General features: G+C 41.7%; 1 protein-coding gene across 1 annotated transcript; it reads left to right on the top strand.

The window, feature by feature from the left end:
- Nucleotides 1–4,888: 4,888 nt before the first annotated feature.
- Nucleotides 4,889–9,741, top strand: LOC124410180 (uncharacterized protein K02A2.6-like). Its single transcript, XM_046888349.1, has 6 exons — nucleotides 4,889–5,431; nucleotides 5,477–5,936; nucleotides 6,126–8,055; nucleotides 8,164–8,726; nucleotides 8,808–9,161; nucleotides 9,623–9,741. Exons 1-6 carry the CDS (start codon nucleotides 4,889–4,891, stop codon nucleotides 9,739–9,741), a joined length of 3,969 nt encoding a protein of 1,322 aa, XP_046744305.1.
- The last annotated feature ends 2,966 nt before the right edge of the window (nucleotides 9,742–12,707 follow it).

Below are 12,707 nucleotides of genomic sequence, written 5' to 3'. Positions count from 1 at the left end.
GTTTTCAAAGATAATCAAATTCTACCAACGAGGATCGCTTCATAATCGTTGGTACCTGTTTGTATCACCTTCGACTTCGTTTGTACCTCGACTCAAAAGACGGTAGAGCCATTTTTGAATTTTCAGGAAAGCTAACTCTTCGGTTTTCACAGATAATTGATTTCTGCCAACAGGGATCGCTTCACAATCGTTTGTACCCGTTTGTACCACCTTCGACTTCGTTTGTACCTTGACTCAAAAAACGGTACAGCCATTTTTGGATTTTCAGAAAAGCTGACTCTTCGGTTTTTACAGATAATTGAATTCTGCCAACGGGGATCGCTTCAGGATCATTTGTACCCGTTTGTGCTATCTTTTTTTTCGTTTGTACCTTGACTCAAAAAACGGTACAGCCATTTTTGGATTTTCAGAAAAGCTGACTCTTCGGTTTTCACAGATAATTGAATTCTGCCAACGGGGATCGCTTCACGATCGTTTGTACCCGTTTGTACGACCTTCGACTTCGTTTGTACCACGACTTAAAAAACGGTAGATCCATTTTTATATTTTCAGAAAAGCTAACTCTTCAGTTTCCGAAGATAATCAAATTCTGCCAAAGGGGATCGCTTCAGGATCGTTTGTACCCGTTTGTGCTATCTTTTTTTTCGTTTGTACCTCGACCCAAAAAACGCAAGCCATTTTTTTGATTTTCAGAAAGGCTAACTCTTCGGTTTTCACAGATAATTGAATTCTGTCAATGAGGATCGCTTCGCAATCGTTTGTACCCGTTTGTACCACCTTCGACTTCGTTTGTACCTCGACTGAAAAAACGGTAGAGCCATTTTTGGATTTTCAGAAAAGCTAACTCTTCGGTTTTCACAGATAATTGAATCCTGCCAACGGGGATCGCTTCACAATCGTTTGTAGCCGTTCATACCACCTTCAATTTCGTTTGTCCCTCGACTCGAAAAACGGTAGAGCCATTTTTGTATTTTTAGAAAAGCTAACTCTTCGGGTTTCAAAGATAATCAAATTCTGCCGACGGGGATCGCTTCAGGATCGTTTGTACCCGTTTGTACTACCTTCGACTTCGTTTGCACCTCGACTCAAAAAACGGTAGAGCTATTTTTGGATTTTCAGAAAAGCTAACTCTCTGGTTTTCACAGATAATTAAATTCTGCTAACGGGGATCACTTTACAATCGTTTGTACCCGTTTGTACCACCTTCGACTTCGTTGGTACCTCGACTCAAAAAACGGTAGAGCCATTTTTGGATTTTCAGAACAGCTAACTCTTCGGTTTTAAAAGATAATCAAATTCTGCCAACGGAGATCGCTTGTGACGGGAGGTGAATCTCGCACTTATTTGGGGGGAGAGAGGAGGGAGACGAGAGACGGGGAAGAGTGACTGCACGTGCCGGCGTTGTGAAAAATAAAGTGTATCGTGTATTTAATATTGGATGGATCTTAAGGGCTTTTTGACAAATGGGTCGGTCCCGCGTGGCGGCTGGTCACGCCCCAGCCGGTTAGCGTGCTTCTTAAATCTAAATCCTTAAAAACTAATGAATTATTGCTAATGAACGTGTGAGTGAACGGGGTGGGTGGGTGTGTGTGTGAGTGTGTGGATGTGTATGGGGAGTGGGGGGGGGGGGCGTGTGTGAGGGGATCTGAGGGAGATGCAGTGGTTGGATGCAGTGATTGGTGGTGGCGGTGCGGAGCGTGGTTGGTGTGTGGTGAAGTGGAATCAGATCAGCTGACCTTTTCGTTTCGTTGCTTGGCCTCCGATGCGTCCGGCGGCGTACGTGGCTGGCACAAGAGTGCCTTCTCCGGCCGGCCCGGCGCGTCTTCGGGTGCGCCCGGGCCGGTTCGGCATTGTTCGGCCCCGCTCCGCGGGTTTGGGGCTTATTGTGACGTGCACGCGGGGTGCAACGTCACAACTCCCCCCTCCCCACACGGGGCGAGGCCTATAGGGTGAGCGGGAAGGGTGGTGTGGTCGTGTGGGTGTTTTTTGGTTTTGGTTTTCGTGTTGGGTTTCGTTGTTAGTGAGTGTCTGTTGCTTCTCCTCGCGCCTTTTTGTGTGTTTGTTCTGGATGTCGTTGTTGGTTGAATGTCTGTTGTTTCTCCTCGTGCCTTTTCGTGTGTTTGCTCTGGATGTCGTTGTTGGTTGAATGTCTGTTGTTTCTCCTCGTGCCTTTTCGTGTGTTTGCTTTGGATGTCGTTGTTGGTTGAATGTTTGCCGTTTCTCCTCGTGCCTTTTTGGGTGTTGTTCCGTTTGTCTGTCGCTCTGCCACTCTGTGGGAGGGGTTAAGGGATGATGAGTAATGTGTTACTTGGTGTGTTTGTGTGTGTGTTTGATGTGTGTGTGTGTTCTTATTCTAGTTAGTTTTATTCTATACCTATTATTCTTTCTCTTAATTCTACTGTTTGCTTTAAATCTACTTGGTGTTTTCTTAAATGTAATTTGTCCTGTCTTAATCCTAATTTGTGTCGTGCTAGATCTACTAATACTTGTGTTTCTATTCTTAGTGTTCTTATTCTATTTTTACTTTGTACTTTCGATTTCTGTCTTATCACATTTTTGTTACTTTTTGTTTTGCTGTGTGTTTTCTGTTTACTTATTGTTACGTAAATGTGTACTTAAATTTTCGTGTTGGTTCCCCGGTTTGTGGCGTCGTTCTCTGCGTTTTCTGGGTTGCGTCTGCGTGTTTCCTTCGTCTGTGTTTCTTCTCTGTGTTGACCTGTTGTGTTGCGCTGCACCCGGTGTGTGGTCTGTTGCGTTTGGTGGCTGGCTTGTGTTCTCTTTCTCTCACCCCGTCTGTCGTCTCGTCTCCGGTCTGTCTTTTGGTCTGTCTACGTACTGTTCTTAACAAAAGCAAAAAAAAAAGGCGGTCCTTGTGTTGTGTGTATGGCTGTGTGTGTGTGTGTGTGTGCGGCTCTATGTGTGTGTCGTTCCAATTTTTGTCTTATCGTTTTCCGCGTTTCCGGTCCTGTTTCTTTTTTTGTAATTGTTTCTTTTTCATTTGTCTTTTTCGTTTTGGTGTGTTGGGTCGTTTTGTCGCGTTGTCTGTGTGTATCCTAACTTCTATTACCGTTCCTGTGTCGGAGTCAGTGTTTGTCGTGTCCGTTTCTGTGTCCCTTTCTGTGTCCGTGGTCGTAGGGTGGGCGGGGTCGTATGCGTTTATGGTTTGCAATGTGCGTTTAGCCTGTCGTGTGTCGTGTGTCTTGATTTTTTGTGTTGTTGGGAAGGGTGGGTAGTCCCTTGTCCTTTGTCTCGTGTGTGTCATCTGTAGGGTTTTTGGTGTGGCGGCGTATCCTGTATGGTGTTGTGTTTTTGTTCCGGTGGTTTGTGTGTTTTTGGGGTTGTATTCGGTGTATGGTGGTCGTTCGTTGGTGTGTGCTGGTTGTAGTCCGTAAATCGTCATGGCTGTGTCGTCCGTTGGTCTTTGTGTTTGGTGTGTGGGTGTCTGGTGGTGTGTTCGTGTCTGTTTCACCCACGCGTCTAGTTTTTCCGCCTCTTCCAGCGCTCTTTCTACTCGGTCCCTGAGCTTTTGTGTCGGTGATGGTGTTCGCGTGCGTGTACTTGTGTTGTGTGCTATGTTTGTGTTGCGTTTCGTGGTGGTGTCTGTGTCCTTGCATGTGTTTTCGTGTGCGTGTAATTTGTCCTTGCGGACCAGTCCGCCGCATTTGCTGCAGGTGGCTGCGCCGCTGGGGTTTGTTTTATGTGTGTGTTCTGTTGTTGTTTTTGTTACTTGTGTGGTGTGTGTAGGTTTGCTTGTGAGTGTTTGTGCGTATGTGCTGGATGATGCGTGTGTGTTCGTGTGTGTTTGGGTGTGTTTGGCCGGGGTGGGTAGTAGTGTGCGTCGTGTGGTGGTGATGAGTGGTGTGTGTGTGGTTGTGGGTGGTTGCGTGTATTCGGCCGGGGTGGGTAGTAGTGTGCGTCGTGTTGTGGTGGTGGTGGCTGGTGTTTGTGTGCCTGCGCTGTCTATACCGTCTGGTCCGTATCTGTGTAGGTGTGGTAGTTGTCCTGGTGTCTGTAGTAGCGGTATGTGTGGTGTCTGTCGTGTTCGTCTGTCCGGGGGGTATGCCATCCGGGGGGTGATTCCCGATGGCCCGGCTTCCTCGTTCCCTCTCTCCATTTTCTTGTTTTACCTGTCGGATCGTAATGTGTGTGTTAGGTTTTTATTTAGCTTGGTTATGTGTATAGTTTTAAATTGTCTATGTGCCATTTTCCTGCACTTTTGCCGCTTTCTGATTTTAGTTCGTATATTGTTGGTGAAATTTTATTTGTGATTATAAATGGACCTGTAAATCGTTTGGTTAGTTTAGCTGTGTGATATATCGTTATCGAGCGTTGTACGCGTCGATTACATAGTCATAAAAGTATGTGTAATGTGGCAAGCGAGCACACGAATGTATGTCAGAGAGAGCACGGTCTCCCCGGGCTCTAGTGGTTCGGGCAGTCTGTTTTGGGGATAAGGACCAAACAGTCATTCGTCTCTTGTATCATTGTTAGAATAGAACTGTCTCTATCATTTTATAATCGTAGTATTTATTTGTTCCTACCCAGCTCCTCTATTTGATTAACCGTTTATCCGTGTTACAACAATTGGCGACGAGGATGAAAGTGAAAAGTGCAAAAGTAATGCACATCGATATTTGAGATCGTGCATATTGTTACAAAAATGGTATTTCACACACATACATTGTGAAAGTTTGCAAATGTTACAGACTATGAAAATTTAGTGATGATTGTACAATATTTACGGTTTATGAATTAACAATTACATCAGTGTAAATGATGCCTTATAGAGTGCAAGTAAAGGAGTTACGCTACGTTACTTAGTGCGAGCATTTGATTTATTCTCTGAGCTGCGGGAGCTCAGCGTTACGTGTTTACATTTGTACAATAAATGAGCAGCTCTAATCATACGTGGATATACTCATCGAAAAAGCCGCAACTTGTGTCCTTTCTCAAAGCATACACATTCGACGATATTCTCGAATATGCAAGTGTAGAAGAATTAAGAAAAATAATAGTTAAAATTTACAATTCGGCGGATCTTGGTAAAAAGGCAGAAAGATCGGAAATTGAGCAGCCTGCCACGGAATCGTTACTAAGCAAAGATAATTCAAGCTCAGATCTTCTCCCAAAGAAAGAAGACGAAGTATTGTCACATACAGAGTCGCAGTCAAGCGATATCGAATCTACATCGTCCATCGAAATGGAAGGTGAAAAATGGGTATTTAATCCAAAGAAAGAAGACTGGGAAGCTTACATCGAAAGACTTGAATTATACTTAGAAACAAAAGATATAACCGATGAGAGGAAAAAGGTAGCTCACCTTTTGACTAAAATTGGTCCAGATATGTACAAAACTATACGCGATTTGTGCGCACCAGCTAAACCAAAAGACAAATCATGGAAAGAGATAACAGATTTAGTAGATAATCACGTGAATCCGAAGAGAAACGAAGCAATGGAACGTTGCAATTTCTAGCAGTCTAAGCAAGCGCCGAATGAAAGCATCGCCGACTTTATCGCACGTTTGAAAGATTTGGCACTTCACTGCAATTTCGCGGATTTGAATAATACGCTGAGGGATCAACTGGTCTGTGGTGTAACGGATCATGGCACACGGGTGGCTTTATTCAGCGAGGAAAAGCTCACCTACGAAAAAGCAGTCAATATTGCTACTACACGGGAGTCAGCGCTTCGTAACGCAAAATGCACGGACAAGGCATCGTCATCCTCAGCGGACTCATCGATTCATCACGTCACTGCAAATCAACGAAATTACGGTAACAAAAATTTAAAAAAAAGCGAAAAGCCTAACACAAGTCGCAAAGCTACATTCAGAAATAATGATAAGAAATACATTTGTTTTTGCTGCGGTTTGGTTAACAACCATTATTTGGATAAATGTAGGCTAAGAAATAAAGTTTGCAATTCGTGTGAAGGTAAAGGCCACGTAGAGAAAACGTGTTTTAAAAAGCATGGCAAAGATACGGTCGTAAAAAATTGTTTAGCTGAGTACAATAAATACGTTTCGAAAGAAAAAGGCAAAGTAAATTTTTTGCAAGACGAAAAAGAAGAAACCGAGACTGATGAATGCAACGAAAACTACGACTCGGATTTCTATATTATAGATTCTGGAAAATTGATCGCGAAAAGAAACGAAGTATCGATTAATCATATTAATGCCGATCCCATGTTCGAAAATGTAGAAATCTCAAATGTTAATATAAGGATGGAAATCGATTCAGGAGCTTATGTTGCGGCAATGTCAGAAATAAACAAAAATAAATATTTCCCAGAAGCGAAATTATCGGCATGTGACCTTTACCTATCTAGTTACGGCCAGATACAATTGAATCCTATCGGTATGTTGAAGAATATACGTGTGAAATTTCGAAATAGAGAGCGTACTTTAGATTTGTATATTATGAAAGGCGCCGGCCCCACACTAATGGGGAGACAATGGCTTAAGGAATTCGGGTATTGGCCGTTGAAATTCGAAGAAACAGTTAATTCGAAAAGTTCTGATATACATTATATACATAGTGAGCTGAAAGAGAAATTCTTATCGCAATACCCAACCTTATTCTCGGACAAACAAGGTACTTATAACGGGCGAAAAATAAAACTCGTGTTGAAGGATAATTTCAAACCTATACAGTTAAAACCGTATCATGCTCCTTTTGCCTTATCAAAAAAAATCACGGATGAAATAAATCGATTAGTACAAGCAGGTAATTTAGAACCGGTAGCTTGCAGCGAATGGGCAACGCCCGTAATTCCTGTGCTAAAAAAGAATGGTCAAGTGAGATTATGTGGTAATTTCAAAGTAACCGTAAACCCAAATCTAGTGATAAAAAAACACCCGATTCCAATCAAAGAAAAAATTTTCAAAACTTTGCAAGTAGGCCAAGCATGGTCTCAAATTGATTTAACGCACGCTTTTATGCAATTTGAAGTGGACGAGGGTTCACGCGATCCATTGACAATAATTACGGAAGATGGTTTGTACAGGTACACTAAAATGCCTGAAGGCATTGCCTCAAGCCCTGCAGAATGCCAGGAAAATTTAGAAGGTATTCTGAAGGATATACCCTTCACAGAAATTTATATTGATAATATTTATTGTACCGGTCGAACAACGGAGGAACACATTAAAATATTGGAAGAAATTTTTCGTAGATTAGTTAATGCTGGTTTAAGAGTTAACGTCAACAAATGTGATTTCTTTAAAAAGGAATTAGAGATCTTAGGTTTCTTAATTGATGAATCCGGGCTAAAGCCAGCGCCATCCAAAATTTCAGCTGTGAAGGATGCTCCTACACCAAAAAATAGTAAAGAGTTAAAAGCTTTTTTAGGCTTATCGAATTTCTACGAAAGATTTCTACCGGATAGAGCTGAACATGTAAAACCATTATATGATTTGTGCAATAAAAAAGTATGGGAATGGACGAATGAGTGCAAAAAAGCTTTTCAGTGGTTAAAAGACCAAATTACGTCAAACAAAGTGCTAATGTTATACGACCCGAAGTTACCCCTGGTACTAGCGTGTGATGCAAGTCACTACGGATTATCGGCCGTACTGTCACATAGATTACCAGACGGCTCGGAACGTCCCATCGCTTTTGCATCGAAAATCATACCGAAATCGGAATTACATAGAGCAATTCTAGACAAAGAAGCGGGCGCGATCATATTCGGGTTCCGCAAATTTTATCAATACGTGTACTGGTCAAACATTACACTAAAAACCGACCATGAACCTTTAAAGTACATTTTTGGAGCAAACAAAAACTTATCCGTCATGATACAAAGTCGATTAATTAGATGGTCGTATTTCCTTTCGGGATTTACGTACGATATCGAAATAGTAAAATCTAGAGCTAACGGCAACTGCGACGCATTATCGAGATTACCCGCTACTGATAACACACCAGTATTCGATACAGATTTCTCGAGTATTAATTATATTTGTGAAGGTTATCATTCTTTAGATTTTAAACGCATCGCAACGGAAACTGCAAAAGATTCGGACTTGCGAAACGTCATTAATTATTTACAGCAAGGCTGGCCAAAAAACGAGAAAAATTTAAATAGCATTGAGAAAAACTTATTTAAAAAAAAACTGGAGCTGACAATTGAAAATAATTGTTTACTTTGGGGATTCAGAGTAATAATTCCAAAATCATTACATTCCGAAGTTCTAACCGAATTGCATGCTTCGCATTTGGGAACCGTGAAAATGAAGCAATTAGCGCGAAATTATTTTTGGTGGCCTAACATCAATGACGATATCGAGATTATTACCGCATCGTGCAAAATCTGTTTAGAGTCGCGCGTAGCAACGCCAAAAGTACCATTAACGCCTTGGCCCTGGCCCAATAATCCTTGGAGCCGAATTCACACCGATTTCTTAGGACCTTTTCACGGATGCATGTTCTTATTAATTTTGGACGCGCATACTAAATGGCCAGAAATAATCAATATGAAAAATAACACGCAAGCCGACAGTACTATCAAAGCTTTCAAGAATGTTTTTAGTAGTTTCGGTTTACCACATCACGTCGTAAGCGATAATGGTCCTCAGTTTAGAAGTGAAGGATTCCAATCCTTTCTCAAACGTAACGGTATAAAGCATTCGTTCTCACCACCGTATTATCCAGCGACAAACGGAGCTGCCGAAAATTTCGTGCAAACGTTCAAGGACAAAGTCGATAAAATAGTCAGGGACGGTAAATCGCTAGACGACGCAATAAACCTGTTCTTATTCGACTATAGAAGTATTAAACATTGTACTACTAATCAATCTCCAGCATGGCTCATGTTTAAAAGGGAATTACGTACTCGTTTTGATTCATTAAAGCCGAATTTAACTTCTGAAATCGAGAAAAAACAATACGAGCAAGTGAAAAATACTAAAGGAAAACGTAACTGTAACTTCGAATTAGGCGAAAAAGTGTATGCGAAAGATTACAGAGCAAGCTCTAAAGGCCGCTCGGAAGGAACTGTAATCAAGAAAAACTCGACTTCTACTTTTAACGTTAGATTTGAGGACGGCTCAGTTTCTAAAAGGCACAAGAATCAAATCATTAAAACTGAGCTAAATAACAGTCTCAAAGTCGGGGAGAATGCGAGTGAACTTGTCAAATGTAAGAAGGCGTCAAAAGGTAACTCAAAAAAAAATATTGTACCAAGGCGTTCGATGAGATTATTGAAAAAAAAACACCCTGTAATAACGATAAGTTATCGCATGTTTGCGGATGTCATAACGCTTAAATTATGTTACTGATTATGATGTTTATTTGGTTATTATTTTGTTCACTGTAAGTAACACGTTTAATCTCCTCTATTACAAATATATATATATATATACATGTATATAAAAAAAAAAAAAAAAAAAAAAAAAAAATACAAAAATATAGAATGAAATAAATAAAATAAGTAATATATATAGAAGCTGTGCGATTCTAGAAGATAAGGATATAGAAAAGTAAGGGTGATATGTATATAGAAATGTATGTACATAAAAGACTCGCTTAAAATTAAAAAGGGGAAGATTGTGATATATCGTTATCGAGCGTTGTACGCGTCGATTACATAGTCATAAAAGTATGTGTAATGTGGCAAGCGAGCACACGAATGTATGTCAGAGAGAGCACGGTCTCCCCGGGCTCTAGTGGTTCGGGCAGTCTGTTTTGGGGATTAGGACCAAACAGTCATTCGTCTCTTGTATCATTGTTAGAATAGAACTGTCTCTATCATTTTATAATCGTAGTATTTATTTATTCCTACCCAGCTCCTCTATTTGATTAACCGTTTATCCGTGTTACAACAAGCTGCAACTCTATCTGCTCCGGATGAGAGCGTGTGATTTTTTTTTAATACTCTATCTCCTACCTTAAATTCGATATTACGTCTACGCAGGTTGTAATGATGTGATTGTTTTTCGTTTGCTTCCACCAGGTGTCTTTGTACTTCCTCGCGGAGCGTCTGTAATCGTCTTAAATGATCTGTCCACTTGTCTGTGTCCTGTGTTTCTATTTCCCTGTCATCTTCTAGCTGTTTTTTCATACATTGGGTTGGGTTTAATTCCCTGCCTAGATTGAGGAATGCTGGTGTGTGTTTGGTTGACGTGTGTGTACATGTGTTTAGTGCGAATTGTAGGTCTTGCAGGTGTGCGTCCCATTCCCGGTGGTCATTGTCTATGTATGCCTGAATCATTGTTATGATTGTACGATTTACTCGTTCTACCGGGTTTGCTTGAGCGTGATATGGGGGTATTGTGGTGTGCCTGATGTTGAATTTTTGTGTGAGTTCGCGGATTAGTTTGTTAATGTATGGTGTACCGTTGTCTGTTAATAGGATGCGTGGCGTTCCCCAGCGTGATATCACGTGAGAGTGGAGTGCGCGTTCTACCGTTTGTGCATTTGCTTTTTTCATTGGCATCATCTCGACCCATTTTGTGTACAAGTCCTGAAATACTATTATGTATTGGTTTTTGTTTTTTGAGAGTGGTAGTGGTCCCATAATGTCCGATGCTACCACTGTCCATGGTTCCTCAATTATTCTTAGTCCCATGAGTCCTGCCGGTTTTGATTGTATGATTTTTGTCCGTTGGCAAGTTCCGCATTTGCGTATATGGTTGACTATGTCGCGGTACATGCCGGGCCAGTAGTATTCTTTTGCTACGCGTTGGTATGTCTTTTCTATCCCTAAATGTCCTGCTTGTGGTGTATTGTGGTTTTCGTGTAACATTTGTGTGATGTTGTTTTTTGGTATTACTAGTTTCCACGGGTTTGTGTCGGGTAAAAGATTTGAGTGTAGTGGGTCTGGTCTATGGAAATATAGGTTGTTGTCGCGGATTTGCCATGCTTCGTTTTTCTCTGGTCGTGTTTGTACTTGTACTTTTTTGTGTGTGTACCATTTGTCTGTGCTGTCTGTTATTGCGTGTGTGATTTCTTCGTGTTCGTGTAGTCGTGATAGTGCGTCTGGTACGTGATGCATAGCTCCTTTTCTATGTTCTGGCTCGAAGTCGTATTCTAAAAGCTCTAGTGCCCATCTCGCTAGTCGTCCGGTTGGGTTTTTTAATTCCCTGAGCCATTTTAGCGCCGCGTGGTCCGTGATGACCCGGAATTTGTACCCTTCTACGTATGGTCTAAATTTTTTGATGGCCCATACGACGGCTAAGCATTCCCTCTCCGTTGTCGAGTATTTGCGCTCCGCCTCGCTTAACGCTCGGCTGGCGTATGCGATGACGTGTTCTTCGTCATCGAGGGTTTGCGTTAGCACGGCGCCGAGGCCTGTACCGCTTGCGTCTGTTTGTAGTGTGAATGTTTGTGTGTAATCTGGACATGTGAGTGTGGGTGGCGTGCTGAGTTTATGTTTGATTGTGTCTAATGCGTGTTGTTGTTCTTTTCCCCATTCCCATTTCTGTTCTTTCTTCAGTAATCGGGTTAGTGGCTCGATTATTTCCGCGAAGTTTGGGATGAAGCGTCTGTACAACGAGGCCATGCCTATGATTCTCCGTATCTGTTTGATTGTTTTTGGTTGTGGGTAGTCTGTTATTGGTTGTGTTTTGTCTGGGTCTACGTGCAGGCCGTGTTTGTCTATGATGTATCCCAGGTATTTAACTTGTGAGCACCCGAATTCACACTTTCCTGGGTTTATTGTTAATCCTGCTGTTGTTATTCTGTCTAGTATGTGTGCGAGTCTGTGTATGTGTTCCTCGTATGTTTATGTGACTATAATGATGTCGTCTAGGTATGCGAATGCATATGGTTCCGCGTCTGCACCTATTAGTTTATCGAGTAGTCTTTGGAATGTCGCGGGTGCGCCTGATAGGCCGTATGGCATTCGTTTAAATTGGAATAACCCTTTTCCCGGTACTGTGAATGCTGTTATGTGTTTGCTGTTCTCGTCTCATGGTATTTGGAAGTATGCTTGGCTCAAGTCTATTTTTGAGATGTATTGTGCTTGTCGTAATTTGTCTAGTATTGCTGTCATGTATGGTAACGGGTATGCATCTTTCCGAGATACTAAGTTCACTTTTCTGAAGTCTAGGCAGAATCTGTATGTATTGTTCGGTTTTTTTTATCATGACTATTGGACTTGACCATTCGCTGTTCGAGGGCTCTATTACGTCCTCTCTCAGCATTTTTTCTACCTCCTCGTAAATTGCTTCCCGTATTTTCGGTGATACCATGTAATATCGTTGTTTTATCGGTGCGTGTCCTTGTGTGTCTATTTTGTGTTTGATTAAGTGTGTGAGGCCTAGTTGTCCCGGCGGTGTGATGATTTTCTCGTGTATTATTGATTGTAATTGTGTGTGTTGTGTTTGTGTGAGCTCCTGTATGCCGGCGCACGCTTGTGTTTGTAGTGGTTGTGTGTGACTTTGCGTTGAGTGTGTTTGTGTGCACCGGTTCGGGTCCGGTCGGAAGTCTGGTGTGGGTAATAGTGCTTTTCTTGTTTTATTTTTTTCTTCCGGTTTTCCCTGCGTGTGGATTTGTGTTGGGTGCGATTGCGTGTATAAATTTGGATTCGGCGGGAAATTCGGTGTGGGTAATAATGCTTTTCTTGTTTTATTTGTTTCTTCCGGTTTCCCCTGCATTTGGATTTGTGTTGAGTTTGTTTGAGATCTCCGTGCGGTTAGTATTTTTCTTGGTTCTGTTTGTGTCTTTTTTATTTTTGCTTCCGCCTGTTGTAATTTTTCCGCG

Source organism: Diprion similis, chromosome 9, assembly GCF_021155765.1.
Source record: "Diprion similis isolate iyDipSimi1 chromosome 9, iyDipSimi1.1, whole genome shotgun sequence".
NCBI lineage: Eukaryota > Metazoa > Arthropoda > Insecta > Hymenoptera > Diprionidae > Diprion > Diprion similis.
Note: the sequence above shows the minus strand (reverse complement) of the source record. Positions and strands in the feature narration are given on the sequence as shown.

Excerpts from the sequence above, each read along its gene's own strand:
- LOC124410180 (XM_046888349.1), top strand. The coding sequence starts at position 4,889 with ATGAGCAGCTCTAATCATACGTGGATATACTCATCGAAAAAGCCGCAA. Across the intron at positions 5,432-5,476 it reads CAGATTTAGTAGATAATCAC|CAGTCTAAGCAAGCGCCGAA; the intron begins GTGAATCCGAAG and ends TGCAATTTCTAG. Across the intron at positions 8,727-8,807 it reads CGATAAAATAGTCAGGGACG|CATGGCTCATGTTTAAAAGG; the intron begins GTAAATCGCTAG and ends ATCAATCTCCAG.